We start from the raw sequence: 19155 nt of genomic DNA, 5'->3' as shown, positions 1-19155 counted from the left end.
CAAAATCTGAAATGAAATTAAATTTTACTTCTAATCATTAATGTAGAAGACTTCTTATAAACTCAACAGACCATGCTAAGATGCCATCTGAGATGCCTCAAACAATCAAGGGCACTGTTTAACAAAGAGAAACTGAAGTGGGATCACAGACACTGGCAGAAACATAAGCTAAAGGTCAAATCTGGGAGCTCACCTGGGACTAAAGTTAAACCCAGCAAGAAAGGAGGGGTGAGGAGAACCTGTTTTAAGATTTAGTTTTCATTTCTCATTATCCAGCTCTGATTTGATTGGTAATGAATTAATTCCCCCCAGTCGAGCCTGTTTTGCTGTGTCAGTAACTGGTGAGGGATCTCTATCCTGACTCACAAGACTTTCCTTACATTTTCTCTCCTCATCCAGCTGAGGAGGGCAGGGATGGAGAGCCTCTGGTGGGCACCTGGTGTTCAGCCAGGGTCAATTACCACATAATTTTTTAGTAACTAACTCATACAACCTTTCCTCCAGGCATGGCTGTAGCCTGAACTGCTATTAATCCATTAAGTGTTCTCCATCAGCAAACCCTGCTTCCCGAGACTGAAACTTCTCCAGAGTTCATGGAGAAAGTCCACAAGCTGATTGACTGCCTCTCAGTTCCTCTGGTTCCAGTTCACATCAACAGCCACTTCAACGGCAGATGCAGAGAAATTTTATCAGAGATTTGATTTTTTTTTCAGCCTAGTAAAAATACAGCAAAACTGACCCAAAGTATTATCCCTTCAAAAGTCTAATCTGCACACAGTTACAGACAATTACTGGAAACAGCATCTCTAAAAGGTCAGACAGCAGAGGCAGAACCTTCACTGCCACCACAGTGTCACTGAGTGGAACATCAGAAACCAAAGCAGGGAGATGCTGCTCTGCTCCTCACATGCACAGTGTCCCTATGGGATAACAGGGCAGGAACACACAGGGAGTGATTACACAGGACAGGCAGAGGAGTTTGGGGCCACAAGAGAAAACTCTCAGAAACCAGGGGCTCTAAGTCCAAAACCCCTACTGCTGAAGCAAATACTTATCAAAGCACTTTCCCATGTTCTGGTCAAATGGCTGGTCCTCCTACAATCACTAGGGTTCATCCAAAATATCTGGTGACTAAAAACCAGCTGACTTTTGTCACTTCGGTTGGATTCTACTTCTGCCTCTAGTTCTTAGTGCTGCCTGCAAATACAGAAAATCCATTGTAAGCAATACTCTTATGTATTAAACCATACTCTTACTGTATTAAATCAATGTGTTTATGAGTGCTCAACTTGAAACGGGGAGTTTGTGACCAGGAGTGGCCATGGCTGCAACTGAAGGCAATGAAGTCAAACTGAACACAATAAATTAACCAGCATTTCTCATTCCATATTTAAAATAGAGACAATTAGGCTCCATTTCCTACCCACAAAAGGAGGCTAGTAATCCCCTTAACTGCATTGTTGAGAAAGTTGTTACAGGGATAAGCTTCACAAAAAAACCTGCTTGGCTATTAATTCCACTGCAGAGGGGGGCAACAAGTAAGCCTGAAGCAACCCATTGCACAGTGGAAAAAATGTTATATAAATCTTCATTAATTAGGACTGTCCAGCCTACACACTGTAGAAATTAAAAATAACAGTAATATGTGGTCATGCATATGCACATGGCAGCCACTGTGACAGTGCTCAGGAATCTCCTTTCCAATCTCTGCATGTTTAAATTTACAGCCTTACTAATTTGAGTGTTTTCTAAGTGTTAGAGCTGTGTCAATGCTACAAAAATGTTAACAGTATAATTTTTAAGTACTGAAAACCTATTGTCTGCTTAATACAGAAAAGAATCACTCATTGTGAAGGAAAAGAAGGAAAATAGTTTTGTGGTTAAAGCACAGTAAGGACCACACATTTCTTACTCTCTCTGACCTCCCAACCCACCTGCCCTACTACCACAAATGTATTCTCCAGAACACTGCAAAGAAGCCAAAAAACCATCAACACAAAAGAAATAGTATGGAATAGTTTATCTGATGATAATAGTAGTGCACCTTAGCAACAATAAATATTTATCTGCTTAAAATTTCTGAGAAGAGTAAAAATAAGCATTTGTTGGGAAAGCAGAAAGAATGTGAAAACAGAAAGAAAAACAAGAATCAATAATAATAAATAAGTGAGAAAAAAATACCAAAGCTGCCATAAAAATATAAACAATGCTGAAAACCCAGGCATAAGTGTATGACCAAACCAATCCCAGATTTGCAAGACTCTGATTTAGCAAGAACAGCAGCTTGGGAACCATCAGCCAGGCCCAGACTGCCCTCAGCACCAAGGGAAGGCCCAGCCTGAGCTGCTGCTGCTGCTGCTCAGAGCCTGTTCCACAGCAAAAACAAGGCTCAGCCAAAGCAGGGGATGCAGTGCCTGGCACACCCTCAAAAAACCTGGGTTTATTTCATTTTAAAAACAGATGGCAAAGTGAAACTTAACAGAAAGTGAGTATCAAAACACAGAAAACAAAACAGTAAAGTTCGTTATATAAACTTCCAATTCAAAGAGTGGAAATTAGAAAAATGCCTAAAGCAAGAAAAAAGAAAGCTAGAAAAACTGTCATTTTCTTAAGAAAACCCATATATTGATATATGTTTAGGCTGTTTAGACAATGAAAACAAAACACTAAACCATCAAACTTCACACATAATTGCCTTTTCTGATCACTAAAAATATACAAAAAAACTTAGCAATGAAAAACACATTTTGAATCAAACTTGAAACAAAAACATTCATCAACTCTGAAGCCAAATCCATTTTCAGCAGCAGTCCCATGAAAACTCCAATACATACTCTTTCACCTGCTCTGAAGTTCCAATAACAGATATTCCAAAATAAAATATTATGGGTCAGGCTAACACTGGTCTTTCTTGTATGACATTCACTTTATTTTCTTAGTTTACAGCAGCACTTTAATTTTGTCACTAACATAAAATAATTGCAACTAAAAATAATTTGAAATAAGCAACTTTTTTTGCTATTTGGTTATGAATGTAAGCTCACCTGGGTACTAAGATACTGAAAGCCAGTAAAAAACACATCAAAGGCATGAAAAGCCAAAAGTGTACAAATGAAAAATGCAGATAAACAAAAGAAACACAGCAAAGGAAAACTAGATGGCAGCACCTCCCTATTTTTCACAATTTCACAAGTCTAAAATTCAAAACAAGATATGGAGGCAAAAATTTAATGCAATCTAATAACCAGTTTTAGAAGACTTTTGAATTTTATTTATTATCTCTGAAGAATATAGTAGAGCAAGCAAACCCACACTGTTTGAGCTGCTCATAGTACAAGAATCCAGAGCAGAATTCTTCTAAGACAAATTTAAGTTCCAACAAATTATGACTTGTTTCCTAAAAATCCTGTACCTTAGCTAATATTCTAAAGCTGATTAAATCTTGACAACATTAAAAAATTATTAATATTCAGCTGGAATTAATGTCAAATAAGAAGTAGAATCACAAAGAGAAAACAGTTAAATTAAAATTATGCACAGCTAAGTCAAAAGCATCCAAATAATGTTTTTCAAAAGATGCACATTATTACTTTCGCAGTACAAGAAACTTGCACTTTTTAATGCATCCAAAGATTATTATAATACTCAGGGAGACCAACTATTCCCATGTAAACCGTGAGATACCAATTAAAAAAAAACAAGCAAGCCTCTTGTAGCTGTACTGATATGAAAAATACTTTTAATATACCTGAGCATGTTGCAATTTTTCTCTAAACAAAACACCAGAGAAAAACTGCTGCTAAGAGCAGTTCATATCACAGAATTGTAGATTCATTTATGTTGGAAAACGTCTCAAAGGTCAGTGAGTCCAACCATTACCATCCCCATTACAATCCTATGCAATCTTATAATATGAACTAAATTAAAACTACTATTTGGTACAATTGCACATACTTCTCTTGAATATTTTAAAGATACCAGAAAGACTGCAAATGGAAAAGATCATTAAAATATCAAATACATCTCTCAGTCACTGCTGTCTGTGCTGCTGTTACTCCCAGGCTCTGATTCTCCAGGCTGGAGGTGTTTCAGTGCTGCAGACACCATCCACCCTCCTAGGACAGTGTCCACACCCCAGCACCTCCCAGCTGAGACCCTCCCTACAAAGCATGTGCTTATCCCCACTTGCCAGTTTTCCAGAATCCCACTAAGAATGGAAGCAATCAGATTTTATTTATGCTTTACGCAGCAGCAATTAGGAGGAGCATAACTAAATGTCTAATCAAAGATTACCCCATGTAAGAGTCAAGAAGAACCCAAGTCTTCCTTTCAAAATGGATTTGCCTCTCTTCTCCCAAGAATCTAACACAAAAGTGTAGCCAAAGCTGTACATCTGCTCTACTCCTAAAAGCAACACAAAGATACTACAAACAGCAGAAGTCAAACAACTTAAATAGCAAATCCAAGCAATCAAAGAATAAGAAACATCAGATTTAAGTGTGCTGTGCAACTCCATCCAGTGTCTTGAGTGCCCAGATGAAGCACTCATCATGGAAGGACTGGAACCCACTGCACACCCACAGGACACAGCAATGTGGGATCTCAGTCTTTCTGAACTCCTGGCTTTGGCACTGCAATCCAAACACCTTTTTTTAAACTTGGGAAGGGAAGAGGGGTGGCTCTATCAATTCCCACAAGGGTAAGTACTACTGTATACAGATATTTAACTTCTGAACCTTCAACAACAGGAACAGGTAAGGACAGAGCCACTGTCCTGAAGGAAAGCCTTTACTTCAGCCCTTACACAAATTCCTCAGGGAAACACAACACACTTTCCTTGTCTCAGCAGCTTCCACTGTTCCCAGAGAAAGATGGCTCCTTCCTCATATACTGTCCTGGATACCAGCCCAGCTGCTGAAGTTAAGAGGAATTTTCAGGGAAAACCTGGTTCATTTTCCTCCAAAATACCTGTGAGCAAATGACAGCCCTGGGTATGGAAATAAAAATCTTGCTGCAGTACCCAGGCTGCAGAAGGGGTTTAGAATCTGAACAGCTCTGTATGTATTGACCAAGTTGATCTTATTTCAGAACATTTAAAACACTGCCTTATTTTCCCCTCCTTTTTTGAGAGTGGAGAAATTACACAGTTGTCAAGGGGAGAGAACCAAAGAGCTTTCAATTTTAAAGAGAGATGAACACTTGGGAATTTTTCAGACACTCCTTCTTCTAGTTTTAAAAAAAGTAATTCCAAATCCATTTTATGTTCTCCAGTTAGCACTTGCAACACTTCTTAATGAGTTGCCAAAAGTAACTGCCAGCTTTTACAATTTCTTTGGCATTTAATAGCCTGTATTTTACATCCAGCTGTATAGCTCACAACAGACTTTCTCACCACAATAATTATTTAAAGTGTATAAACAAAAAATGAACTCTGAAAACAATCACTTAGCTGAGTAACTTGTGACACCTGACACAGGCTAAAAATTAGGACAATCTGCAGAACAGTAACCCTAAGACCCGTAAAGTATGAAGGCCATGTCTTTTTCTGAGATATTCTTCATAAGATATTATTTCCTAGAATCCTTAAGGCAGACTGCAAGTTTCCAGTCATGCTGACTTTCTGCATAGATTAAAGAAGGGTAAAATGCAAACTCAGTGACTAAAATACTCTACAAATTTAAGCACTCTGCATTTTAATCCAAATAAAGCTATCTTAAAATAACTGAATAAAGATACAACAATTAAGTTGAGCTCTATACAGTAAAATACTAACCATCCCACTAGTATCAGAAAGAAAGGTTAAAACTCCACAGCCTGGCATGTTCATCCATCTCACAAAACACTTTGCAGGATTCAGGCAATTAATGGTTTTATTCTGTCTTCAGCTAATGGCACCAGAATTTTCCTGTGTTTCAGTCACAGTGAACACCATGACTCTGTAATATTCATACTCTATATACATAAAAACCTAGCACATTTATTTTTAATTTTAAACAACTTCTGGAAATTTTAATGCACTGAATTCAGCTTTCTGACCACCAGAAAGAAACCCTGAAAGAAAACAGATGAATTAAAAACTCCCTGAAAAAAATTATTTTTCAGTACACACAATTTCCTTTATTTTAGAACTTAATCCCTGAATAAACTAATTATAATGAATACTCAAACAAATAACTGACATTTCTAAAACCTTAGCACAATATTTATCATTGAACATTTCATCTGGAAAACCAATGAACAGTCTCTGGTTTTAAACCATCCACCTAATCAAATAAAAGTCTCATGTCTAATTCTGATTAGACAAACCTTTAGAATTTGTATCTTTACAATCTTGTTTTAAGAGGCTGTCAACCACAATTTTTAAAGAACATTCTAAGGTCAAACATACATAAAACATAAGCATGTCACAATGAAAGAAGACTCTGAAGATCAAATGCAGAGTCAGGGAAATTCAATGTAAATTTCCCAAGGGTAATATTAATTATTTCTTAACCCTGTTAATTACAACAAATACAGAAACGATGCAGTACAGTTTGCGCAGCTACCACTAAGATTTTCAAAGGAGATGAATCCTGACAAGCTACAATATCATTACTCTAATCCCCCTACACCAAAATAATCCAACTTTTGCATCTTGCAAGATATTGATCATCCCTAAGGCCTTGCTGGCTTCCTCTATTCCGAGGCAATGTGTCAGCACCAGGTTGTGCAAAGGAACAAAGGAACATCTACAGTGCAGAACCCTATACAAAACAAACACAACTTTTCAATACCTGAACCCCTCCAGGTTCCATCTGACTCTACAAACACCTGAACATGCAGTATTCTCACGGGTTTATTTTTATAGAAATCCATCAAGTAGGATTATATCTCTTGTGCAACATTAACTGCTTCATACAAGTAGAGAACAGCTGCCTGAGACCAACATAATCTACATTTGCTGTGCACACATCTTAAGGCTGACTTTGGGATCCAAAACCCACACTGAACCCAGAGCCAAGCAGGGGGGTCTGCATTTCTGCACACTTCCTTCCATGTGCAATAAAGATTATTCCTCAGAAATGTTCAAATTAGAAACAATTTGTTAATATCTGTTATGAATGCTTCCATGTTGAATTTTAATTCATTATTCATTAATACTGGCCACATAAAAACTAAGAGTACAGAGGAAAAATAGCTAAAACTAAGAGACTTGGATCCCATTCTTGGTGCAGTCCCACCACACACCTGGCTTGCATTTACAGTGTGCACTTGTCTCAGGAGCCACTGCTAGAACATCTGCTTGTAGTAATTACCAAAGAAGTGACTGCACTTACTTGCAAAGAAAGGCCCCAACAACCAAAGACAGATGTACAAATTCAGGAATTGGCTGCAATTTTGTTGTCATCAAACCAGTAAAAAAAATAAAAAAATCTGTAAATGAACACAGGCTTATCTCTGTGTTTGTTTTTCCTGGAATACATTTCCCTTTGAAGGTTTCTACAAGTCTTATTCTCCCAGATACCAGACATTTAAACACGATATGGCTGCCTTTTCTGCAAAGAGCTCTTTAACAAATTTCATCCAATACTGCAGTTACCTCTCTTTTGAGAGCATAGAGTTTTTCCAAGTGTTTCCAGGCTTTCAATTATGAAATGTCTTTCCTGACACTGAGCTACAGTCTCCCTATGTACACTCACTTCTAAAACTTAAATTCTAGTTGGCTACTCTGTTTTTTATAGATTGCCTCATGTTTCTATTTTCAATTCTCCAAATTTATTCCAGCTTACTTCTCGTCTGAAATGTTTATAATTATTTTCAGTTTTGAATTAAACTTAAAAATCTTTTAGACTATAAATACAGTGCAATACATAAAGCATATAAAGGGAAAGTAATCAAATTACAAATATTGGTAAATACATGCTGAACTTATTTCAAGCAACTTCTACAACAACTAAAAATTTGTAAAGGCACCTTTTTCATCTTTCCACAAAGAATTATTTATCTCTTCTGCAAACACACACTTTAGGCAAAACTACCCTAAACTCTGCCTCTTATTGCTATGGCACAGCAGCCCTGTGCCATAAGATCCAAATATTTTTGCCTCCACATTTCAGTAAAATAGCTCAGTTCTAGCCCTAAATGGCCCCAAACTAAACTGCCTCTCTACAAACTTTTAAACCAATGCAGCCTTCAAAGAAATTTTAAGAAAACAACCAAAAAATAAACCACAAAAACAAAACACCAAAACCAAGCCAAAACAAAAAACACAAGACCACCTCACATTCACCCTAGAAAATAAATTAGCTCCAAGTTCAAATCAACACATTCCACTGATGAGTTTGAGACAGGAAAGCACTCTATCCTATCAATCCCTAGAAAAAGAGAAATGTACTCACAGCACAGGAAAAACTGTCAGTGTAGAGATCACACCCAGAAGCAACTTAGAAGAATCAAATCTTTCTTTTCAATAAAGTATATTTTAAATTTTATTTTAAATTTATTGCAAATCCTTGGATAGAATGTGATTGGCTTTCTCTGTTCTACTGTCCAGTGAACTTAGCCATCCTGGGATTCATCATGCTGGGATATCACAGTGCCTCTGATTCAGAGCAGCAAGGGACAATTATTAAACCAGTGATACACAGCCCAGACTAAGACTGAGCTTTGCAGCCCCAAATCATCTCTTAGTCTGAACACAGTCTTAAGAGACTCTCTAAAGCAGATTTTTTCCTTAAATAAAAAAAAAAAAAAATCCTAGGCCTCATAAAATAAACTACATTTGAGTAAGTATTTCCTGTTTTCACAACAAAAAGGAGAGGAAAGCACAGTTGCAGAAACACATGAGGTAACAATGTGTAAAACACAATGCACCAAAAGTAAATCAAGACAGACATACCTGAGCTGTTGACAGGCGAAAAACAGGGCCAGTTGTGGGCACAGAAAGCCTGGGTGACATGTTGGCAGGACCCTGTCCCTGTGTCTGCACCTGGGCCTGCATCTGAGCCTGTGCCAGAGCCTGCTGGGGCACCATCACGAGCTGCCCGGCGTCCGTGCGCACCAGGACCATCCCTGGGGAGGGCAAGGAACAGTCACTACACGGCAAATAACAGCAAGGATTACACACACACAACTATCTAACCACAGAAGGCAGAGTAAAGGTCATGGATGGCACTGTACATTATTCCCTACAGTGCATCTTTTTTTGATTCTCATGTAACACAAGATTTTATCTCAAAGAAGAAAGGGAGCCCCCACTAGCAGACTCAATTCAGTTTGGAATTTAAATAACTGCAGTTTATGGAAAGCAGTGATAAAAAAAGCAGCCACTGGAGTGTTTGGGGGACAGTGATTTCTAGAAGTCTAGTCAGGGTTAGGAGAACAAAATTAGAAATAAATACTTAGTAAAAGTAAACTCTAAGGACAATGCAGCTGCTGGAAAAACAACTGAGTACATGCATACCAGGGACAAAGACCCGAGAGCTTTACTAAACAACAGCTACGAGGACATGCAAATATTGGCCAGACACACTTCTGAGTGTACAACATCTGAGATTTACTTAACACTGACCATTAGCACATTAATCTATTTGGTACCCACCATCACTACTTTGAGAGGCCTGTGGTTTAAACACCAACAGCAAACACTGCTAGGCCCAGAGAGCACACAACCACACAGGGCAGAAACTTTAGAAAACTGGCAAGTGTTTTCTAACACTCCGGAAGTAAATGATAATTTTTTCAGATTATTTTCTTGTAAAACACCTCACAAATAGAGGCCTTCTACACAACAGAACCATTGCCATCAAGCTGTGCCCAAAGTTTTGCAGTCCACAGGTCAGAAAAAGGGAGACAATGGCTAAGTTGCTCAGTGGATGCTGGAGTTTCACATACTCAAGGTCACTGCAAAGCATGTAATGATCTTCTTATAGTTCACTCAGAACTAAGAAGCAGCTCTCCAGACACATTATTAAAAAGAATTTCCAAGTTAGTTCCAGAATACATTTTAATAATTTAACCTACATAGGATACGACAGGTCAAATAAACAGAAAAACATCTTGTCTGCAACTACTAGAGAAGCAAAAACTAAAAACCTATGAAGTCACTGCTGATAACAGGGTCAGTAGACACTGTTTCTACAACTTATCTCTATGTGTAAATTGCTTCATTTACTTTTTTAACTGTTCAAAGGAAAATGAAGAAGGTAAAATCTTATATCCAATTCTAAAGGTAACAGCTTACATCCAATTTCAACTTCCCAGCTACAACACCTTGCTTAAGGGACACAGTTTGTACAATACCCTGAAGATAAAGAAATTCAAACACTATTATAACAGATTTCAGAGCCCTACAGCAATAAAATCTTTCAGTCTGACATGGAAAAACCAAATCCCAATTGTGGGATGAACACGTGAGAGAACTGCAGCACACATAAAAGCCCTCACTCACAGAGTTGGGTGCTCCCAGACAAACTTTCCTGCTACAAACACAAACAGAAGGCAAATTTCTGCCACTATAAACTAAAGACTCATGGAAATTAAAGTTTAAGGTAACAAGCACACAGAGCTACAGCAAGGACCACATCCAAAAGCCATAATAATAACTCTCTTTCAAAGCCAAGAGTAATTTAAATAGAAAGTTGAAAGAAACTCATTAAAAACTCATCTAAAAGGTAACTTTTAAGGTCCATTAGCCATTTAAGCACCAAGCTTCACAGTTTACATTTGCAGAAAATCCTGCAAGCAGATGATCTATTTGGTATATGCCACTCCTAAACCATCTGGACACCCAAATATGCCAACTGGCCAAACGGGTTATCACTTCTCTGATCATCACTTTGAACCTTATATAAAAATCCTCATAGGATAAAGCCTACCACACTTTAAAAAATACATGTTCTATTTGCATTACAGAGATTCACAGGTGTGTTCTTAATTTATCTTCCCATTTCCTAAACCAAATTCTGAATAGAGAAAAACTGAGTGGAAATGACTAATTAAAACATGTGCCACACAGTCTCAATCAAATTTGCAGACACAATTACTACTATAAATAAATAAATGCTCATGTGTTAACATTAGATTTTAATTCAGTTTGGAGGACTACAAATTCCTGTTACTGAGCAGCTGGTACAAGTTAGAAGCCAGTTAAATGATGAGATTCATCTTACCTTCCTGTCAGTCACATAAAGATGAAATACACAACTTAGGAGCATTATCTGCTAAAATAACCTGTTCTCAAAAAACTGATCCTAAATTTCTCTTTTACATAGAAGTTTGCTATATGGGAGTTTCAGATTAATTATATATAATCCACCAAGTTAAAAACTCAAAAATAACATTGTATTTTCTGAATCATTTCCTTTTAGAACATATTATCTTTATGTTTATGCAAATTTAATGGATTTCCAACTATCTTGTAAGAAAACAAATTTGAATTAAAACTTTCTGGTGTATTATTTTCATAACATTTCATAAATCCTGGATCCAACGGTTTCCAAGACTTAGTTTTCCCTCTTCTGTTTGAAAGTAACAGATCAAAGTATTGACACAATGAACTTCAGAAACCGTGTGCAAAGTTACAATGCACAGAGTTATCATCTGCATAGAGCAATCTTCAGCAGATTAACAAAGGGAGGCAAAGGCTAAAGGCACACGGTCTGAACAGCAACTTATCTGTTTCAAGTTAGTTGGGTCTTCATGAAACCACCAAGGTTTGTATGTATGGAGCAGCAGATTCTGGGGGATTTTTCATAAACTAGGGCCGAATACACAACTACTGAAAGTCCACTCAGAAGCAAACAACTACGTTATAACATTGCTGCTCTACTTAGCTAACGTATATCAAATATTTCAAGAAATAAGTTGGAAGAACTCAGTTATTTCAGACGACATCGATAGGTCCACATCTTAACATGCTATTTATATTAACAGGAAAAAAAAAAAAAGAATTAGCTTAAATGCTAAATCAGCTCCTAAATCAAGATGACATGAAGACAGATTTTCATGTTGCAAAAACTTGGGTAAGTAGGGGACCACAGTACCCTTCAGATGAAACAATATACATGTTAAGAGCAGGAATCATGAGGATGAAGGGATGCTGTTTTGGTTAGCTAACAACCTTGCTGAACTTAAATTTTTAGTAATTAAAGTTAAGAAACTTAGAGGAGTACAAAGAGGACATAATTGCTTCAGAGTTGGAAATAAAATCTGGTGCTGTGAAGACTACCCTCACACAACAATGACATTAGCACAGTTACCAAAATTATAAATTTTAGATTACACACATTTAACACCTGGTTCACAGCAGCAACTATTCTTTCAAGCAGAAAAACTTTTCAGGACTTTCAAGTGTAAAGCAGAAGATAAAGTCCTTTAAATCACATATAAAGTTATTCTTAGTCTCCACTCCAGCTTTTTATCCGCTGTCCAACTACACCATCACAGGGTAACTCACCGTGACTGCCGCTCTCCCCAGGACAAAACCAGCAACGCACCCAACAACAACTGCAATTACTCCGCATTAGCCGTACCAGTTACACCCTAATTAGCGGCAGCCGCTTCGTCAGACGGTGCCCTCAGACAGGTGCCTCTTCTCTGGTTTCCTGCACGTCGAGCAGCGGGGACTTGACAGCTTTGAGAGGAAGGAAAGCCCTCGGCCAAGAGCAGCGGTTAGAGCGAGCGGCGATGCCGGAGCGCAGCGCAGCACTTACCGGGCGGGATGGTGAAGCCGGGCGGCAGCTGGATGGTGGTCTGCGGCGGCGGCCGCACGATCAGCTGCGGGGCTACGATCCGGGGGGCAGCGCCCAGCGCCGGCCGCGGCGACACGGCCTGGGGGGCGGCGGGCAGGGCAGCGCCCGCCTTGGCGGTGACCGCTGACAGGCTGGGCAAGGGCGGCGGGCTGCGGCGGGGCGGGAGCGGCGGGGCTGCCGCCGCCGGGAGCCGCTCCATGTGATTGCTGCACACTACTACTGTTTACACTCGCTCCCCTCCCCGCCGCCGCTGCCGCCGCCGCCGGGGGAGATGGGGACGGGAGAGGCCCCTGGGCGGGGGCTCGACTCCCCGCGCTGTCGGGGCGCCCTGCCGCCTCCCCTGCCCCGGGCGCGGGAGGGGGCGCGGGGCGGCCGTGCTGCTGCCGGCCGGGGCTGCTGCCCCCCGCCAGGCTCCCCTGCTGCGGCTGCTGGGACGGGGCGGAGGTCCTGGGCGGGGGCGGCTCGGCGGGGCCGCGGCCGCCAGCCAGCTGCGATTCCAGGGATCCCACCAGGTCGCTGAGCGCCTTCTCGTCCACCTCCTCGGAGAAGAGCAGCATCTCCTCCAGTGGGTCCGACGCGCCCGCCGCCATCTTGCGCTGAGCTGGGAGCCGGCGGCGCTATGCGCATGCGCGATGCTCTGCCGCGCGCAGGGCACCATGGGAGGGGCCGCCGCCTCCGCCCCGCCCCGGGGCGGGACCGGGACCCCCGGGCGGGAGCGCGCCCAGAAGCGGCACCGGGACCGCCCGAGTGCCTCTGCGGGAGCGCGCCCAGAACCGGCACCGCCCGAGCTTCCGGCGGGTGCGGCCGCCCAGCGAGAGGGCGGCGATACACTTGGGGAAGCCGCGGGGCGGCAGCGGCTGCAGGGAGGTGCCGTAGGGACGGACGCGGGGTGTGGAGCTGCCTCCCCGACCCAGGTGTCCGCAGGGCCCGGCACTGCCGCGTCCCGGTGACGCGCCGGCGTCCCGTCCCGTCCCGCCGGGAGAAGCGAGCGAACCGCCCCGGCTGACCCGCCGCGGGGATGAGCTGTCCCACAGCGGGGATGGATGCACTGTCCCAAAGCGGGGATGTGCAGCGGGGATGGACACTGTCCCAAAGCGGGGATGCGCAGCGGGGATGGACACTGTCCCAAAGCGGGGATGTGCTCTCCCAAAGCCGAAGGCACGCACAGCTCACGGTTGCACTGCTCCGCTCTGCAGTTACCGGGATCCACAGCTGCTGCCCTAGCCAGACCAGAATGGCTGCAGTGATACGATTTCCTACCGGGGACGCTCTTTCAGAGGATGTGGAAAACAAAAATAAGGCTCTTTTCATCGCCAGAGCAGCTGCCCTGGCGCGCTGCTCCCTCGGCATCCTCGCGGGAAATTCAAGGTAGTTAATTTTGCTGCTAACGCTTTTGTTATCGCACTCCTGTGTGCCTTTTTCCCACCAGCGCTTCCTCACACTGTGAAATAACTTAAGAGAAAGACAGTCGTCCTAAATCATCGGGTTTTTAACTAATGACAGTGTCTTCGAGAGGACCCTCCAAATAAAACATCTTCCCGCACGAATGACACACGGGATAACCACGGATTTGTGACCCCGGCAGCAGCTTGGGTTCCAGATCTGTCTCTGCCTGCCTGCAGCAGCACGGGTGCCTGCAAACTGGGATGTACTGGAGCTGCTCTGCGGTCTGAAATGGTGAATCATTCCTCATTTTGTGATCTCTCAGGGTTTTCCAAAAACCTGGAAAAGGTGTCTCAGTGGATAAGGACATTGAATTGCTCCATGCACTGGTGGAAGGAGCAGGGGGCTGGCTCAGCTCGTCTCCAGCCCTGGCTCAATCTGCTCGGTCCTACCGTGTATGACTCACTGGAGTCACAAGACCAAACTGCTCCTGGCTGCTCTGTTTCTTCTCAAAGGAGGTTACATTTTTATTCAGGGTAGTTTTTCCTGATTGTCCTTTAGGAGCAAGTTCATGATGAATCAAAAGAAACCACCTTGAAAATGCATTAAATATAGGTTGTACCAGTTTAATTAGGATAAGTTTAAATGTCTCCCGAAATTGAACCAGTGCATATTTCTTCAAGAAAGTCGCCAGTGAAAATACTGAGGGTCCAAAGGCGTGGTAGGGTGTATGAGCAGGAGATGGTGCAGTGCATGAATGGGAAAGTACAGCAGTGTTTATGAAAAGCAGCATTAAATGTACACAAGAGATCTATACATCAAAAACTTGCTTAGAAAATGAGCATTGCTTTAGTGGAGTGCTACAGCTAAATTAAATTTGGATTTCTAAGAAATGCTTCTACCTGGAAGTTTAATTAAAACATAGTAGATATTGAGATTCAATTTGCTATTGCACAAATATAAAGAATAATTATTTGGGATGGACAAAATAGAAATCTATCCAATATTACTTTTGTATGAGTCACACACTTTATTGATTTTATCAGAGAAAATTCCATGCAGTCCTCACTTAGTTGCTCCTGAACTTCGTTTGCATATGACCATCTCCAGAGTTTTCGTAAGAGAATGGAAAACTACACATATGATTCTGCAATTAGTCCTGACTATGAAACAAATTTTAGTGCTCATTTTTCTAATACTGTGGCATTAAACTGGGTGTTTCCATAAAAACCACCGTGGAAGAAAGTGAATTGCTTTGTAACTTTAGAAGCTAAAAGTTATCTTCTGACTGGACAGAGAAAATGGCAAGTATTACAATTTGAATGTACATTTGTGCATGGGTAATCTGTAAAACATTAATTTGTATTTCTCCCCAGTCCAGTCCTTTTAAATTGAGGTATTTTATATATATAAACACAGAGAGTAAAGAAGTGTAGTAGAATGTTTTATTTAAAAAACGTGATGCATACTGACTCACACTGGACTTCCTTTAAGTCAAGAGGTGAGGACATACCTAAGAATGTTTATAAAGTTGTTGCTGAAACTGCCTTTGGGCTTGAGCTTTCACTGAGGAAAACTATTTCTAGTAAAGTACAGAATCTCTCTGACTTTTGTATTAATTCTATTATAAAAATATTTTCCAAATATTTTCATGCATTTCATCACAAGAACCATTTTTTCAGAGTTATATATGTGCAGAATACAAAAAAAAAAAAAAAAAAAAAAAAGGCAAAATCTGTGATCATCTCATCTGATCTTTTAAGATACAATCTTTTTTGAATTATTTTCTCTTTGAGGTAGGGAATAATCTTTAGAAAAGTTAACTTCCAACCATGGTTTCAAAATTGCCTGTAAAGAAAATCCACCACAGAACTTGTTGAGCTGCTCTTCAGTTCTCAGCACTGCTCAGGCCTGTGCCCTGCTCACAGCCCAAGTTTGTCATTAAATAACTCAGTAACATAAAATATTAATAACAGCAAAGCCCCCTGCCCTGTTCAGCTGCATGGAGTGAGAATCTAATCTATTGTCTTCTACAGAAGTGAAGATGCTTAGAAAGGAGCACAATTTTCCTGCTTATGTGTCATGGGTTTGTCTCAAATACACACTTTCAGTGCCTTCAAAGATGCAATTTAACCATCTTAGTTTAAATTTAATATCAAAATGCTACCTGCCAATTTGGATAAGATTTTGAGATAGCTTGTTAAAATGAAGAACCCTTTATCTATGTTATTGAAATTCACTTTACACTATGAAAATATTCCTTCACCTGCTCATTTTAAGTATAACATAGAAATGATAAACTCCAAAAATTGGAGATCATGAAGATGACTGGAGTACTAAGAGGTGTCCTAGGAATAGCATAGGTGTAGGTTAAAGAAGACCTCTAAGATTCCCTCAGCACTACCAAGGCCACCACTAACTCATGTCCCCAAGCGCCACACCCATGTTTTTCCGTCCAGGGACTGAGGGTCTGCCCTGGGCAGTCTGACAGCCCCTTTCAATGATCCAGCTCCCTCAGCTGGTCTTCATAAGATTTCTGCTGTAGATACTTCACCAAACCTAGGTCCCTGCCTGCCTTGGAAGGCAGAATATGTCTAAATTTAGTTTCATGTGCTTCAGTTGCAAATGAATTTCATTTTTAAAATGGCTTATAGGAATTTTGGAGCTTGCAAAGTTAATTGTAAATACTTGTTTAATAACCTAGGCAGGACTTGATGGTGAGACTTAGGAATATTTGTCATCAAGAGGGTTAGAATTTAACCCTTAAGTGTTTCAAGGGGGTAGTTTTCTATTCCTAGGCATCTGTGCAGATTTTGTGTTTGTCTGTTTTGGGTTTTGTTTTTTGTTGTTCATTCTGGCCAACTTTTCTCTTCCAGAAACTTACAGGTTGTTTCAGAAAAGGCTGTTAAGCCTGTTCAGCCTAAGGACAGCTGAGAGGAGCCCTCAGCCTTGTGTGTCCCTGTGTGTCCCTGTGTGTCCCTGTGCCGATTCTCTTTCCCCGGCTAGCTGATGATAAGAGTGGGGGGCGGCAGATTTTCCCCCTGGAGCTCCGTTGAATCCCAGTTGTCAGTTGTTTCAGCGCAGTATAAAACACAGGCAGCACACACGGGTCCCAGGGAAACTTTATTTGATGGTAAACTTCCCCTTTTTAACTCCTGGGCCCCGATCAAGGGGCGAACAAAGACTTATATCTCAGGGAAAAGTCAGGGGAAGGCCCAACTTTCAACAAATCAGGAGAGTTGGGAGTAAGAACCTAGGCGGGGAATAACAGTAGTGAATCAATAAACTTCCAATGGAGAAAGAACGGTTTCAATAAATGGGTAAAGTTTGGAGAAATAGAAACTAGAAACTAGCTGACGAAATAACTAGGAAAAGGCGGAGACAAAAGGAAAAACAGCACCAAGGAAAACCACCAAATCACAAATCAAACCATAAACCTACTAATAAAACAAAAAGCACGACACAACATCCCTGTGTGTCCCTGCCTGTCTGTCTGTCTGTCTGTGTCCCTGTGTGTCCCTGTGTGCAGGGTCAGGCAGGCCCAGGCTCTGCTCCGGGCCCAGCCATGGCCCCAGAGCCACGGGCAGGGCTGAGCCCAGGAGCTGCCCCTGCCCAGGAGGCAGAGCTGCTGCCCTGGGCAGTGCCAGCCCTGAGCAGATGGGGCAGAGAGGCTGTGCAGTCTCCTCCCTGGGGACATTGCAGAGCCACAGGGACACACTGCTGTGCCTGTGCTCTGGGATGGCCCTGCTGGAGCCAGAGCTGCCCCTGTGGGACCTTCCAACCTGACCCACCCTGGGATTCTGTGAAAAATAAACCCTCTCAGTTTTCCATTTGATTTCTCTTCTGAAATGCTCATCCATTGTGTCCCGAGCTCAAAGAAATGTCCATTTCTATTTCCTCTTCTAACTACATGGATCTTGGAACCCTTATTCTATAAATGTAGAATGGAAAGTAGACATGTGGTTCTGCAACTAGTCCTGACTATGAAATAAATTTTAATGTCCATTTTTCTACTACTGTGGCATTAAACTGGGTGTTTCCATAAAAAACCATCTCCAGTTTTGAGAGGCAGATGAGAGAAGTTTTAGGAAGATGTGCACCAGCCCCTCTCCTCTCCTCTCCAAGACAGCAGGAAATCCATGTAACACAGGCTGTTGCTGATCCTCTACACTGTTACAAGCCTCTCCACCTCGTCCAACAGAGGTTGACACTCAGCCACAGACCAGCCTCTTTCGTTGTAACAGAATACTTGTTGTTTCTCCAAACAGAAGCTTTACTTTGAGCTGAAGTACAAATGCAGAGTTTCAACAGTGGTGTCCCACAGACTTGATACAGTCTATCCAGTCACAGCAGAAGTTTGCTTCACAATCTGTCAGGCAGCTCAGGGCAGGCTGGGAGCAGTTACAGTAAAGCTCCCTGGGCCCTCCAGTCCTCCTGGAAACTCTACAGCCGGCTCAAATCGGACACAAAGCTTCCAGGAGTCCAGCCTGGCTCCTGCTGAGGCACCTGCAGGCCCCTTCTGGAAAAGTCCGGCTTGTTATTGCATTTCAGAGGTCAATTCTGAACAGAATACTTGCTAAATCTTCGTGACATGATAATGTCCAGTTGCTGAAACAAAAGCTAAGCCACCTTTCCAGAAGCTGGTCTTTGTGGTGGTGGTTTCCAGGGGGCTGAGGCAGTACCGTGGCCTCCAACAGAAGCCTCATTTGTGATTCTTTCTTAAGGTGCACAAATCAAGTGCAGTCACAAAATCATGAGGTGTTTGTGTGCTTTACTTGTACTAAAAGGGTGTTTTTCCAGGGTTAGTCCCACACTTTGGTCAAGATTTCATCAACGACTGTGTTGCTCAGTGCTGGCTGCCAGGATGTGACACTCAGCAGAGTAAAAGGGAATCCCCGTGAAACGCGAACTGATGCTATCCCCCCGCTCCTGCGCTTCTCCTGCGGTTGTCGGCTGCCCATGGCGATCCCCAGGATTTGCCGTTCAACGACCGGGCCCCTCAAACACCCCGAAACCTCCACCACCAAAGCTCCTGTCAACT

General features: G+C 41.9%; 1 protein-coding gene across 1 annotated transcript in view; it reads right to left on the bottom strand.

The window, feature by feature from the left end:
* LOC121365949 (transcription initiation factor TFIID subunit 4-like) overlaps positions 1–13321 on the bottom strand; it is a 143561-nt gene extending 130240 nt beyond the window's left edge. Inside the window, exons 1-3 of the mRNA XM_041490577.1 lie at positions 12959–13321; positions 12693–12840; positions 8879–9051 (exon numbers count right to left, since the gene is read on the bottom strand). Coding sequence (XP_041346511.1) covers positions 8879–9051; positions 12693–12840; positions 12959–13321 — 684 coding nt within the window. The remainder of the gene's footprint in view (positions 1–8878; positions 9052–12692; positions 12841–12958) is intronic.
* Positions 13322–19155: the final 5834 nt, after the last annotated feature.

The sequence above is a fragment of the Pyrgilauda ruficollis genome, unplaced genomic scaffold, assembly GCF_017590135.1.
Source record: "Pyrgilauda ruficollis isolate IOZ18807 unplaced genomic scaffold, ASM1759013v1 scaffold124, whole genome shotgun sequence".
In the NCBI taxonomy this organism is placed as follows: Eukaryota; Metazoa; Chordata; class Aves; order Passeriformes; family Passeridae; genus Pyrgilauda; species Pyrgilauda ruficollis.
The sequence above is the reverse complement of the archived record's forward strand: the minus strand, read 5'-3'. Positions and strand labels throughout refer to the sequence as shown.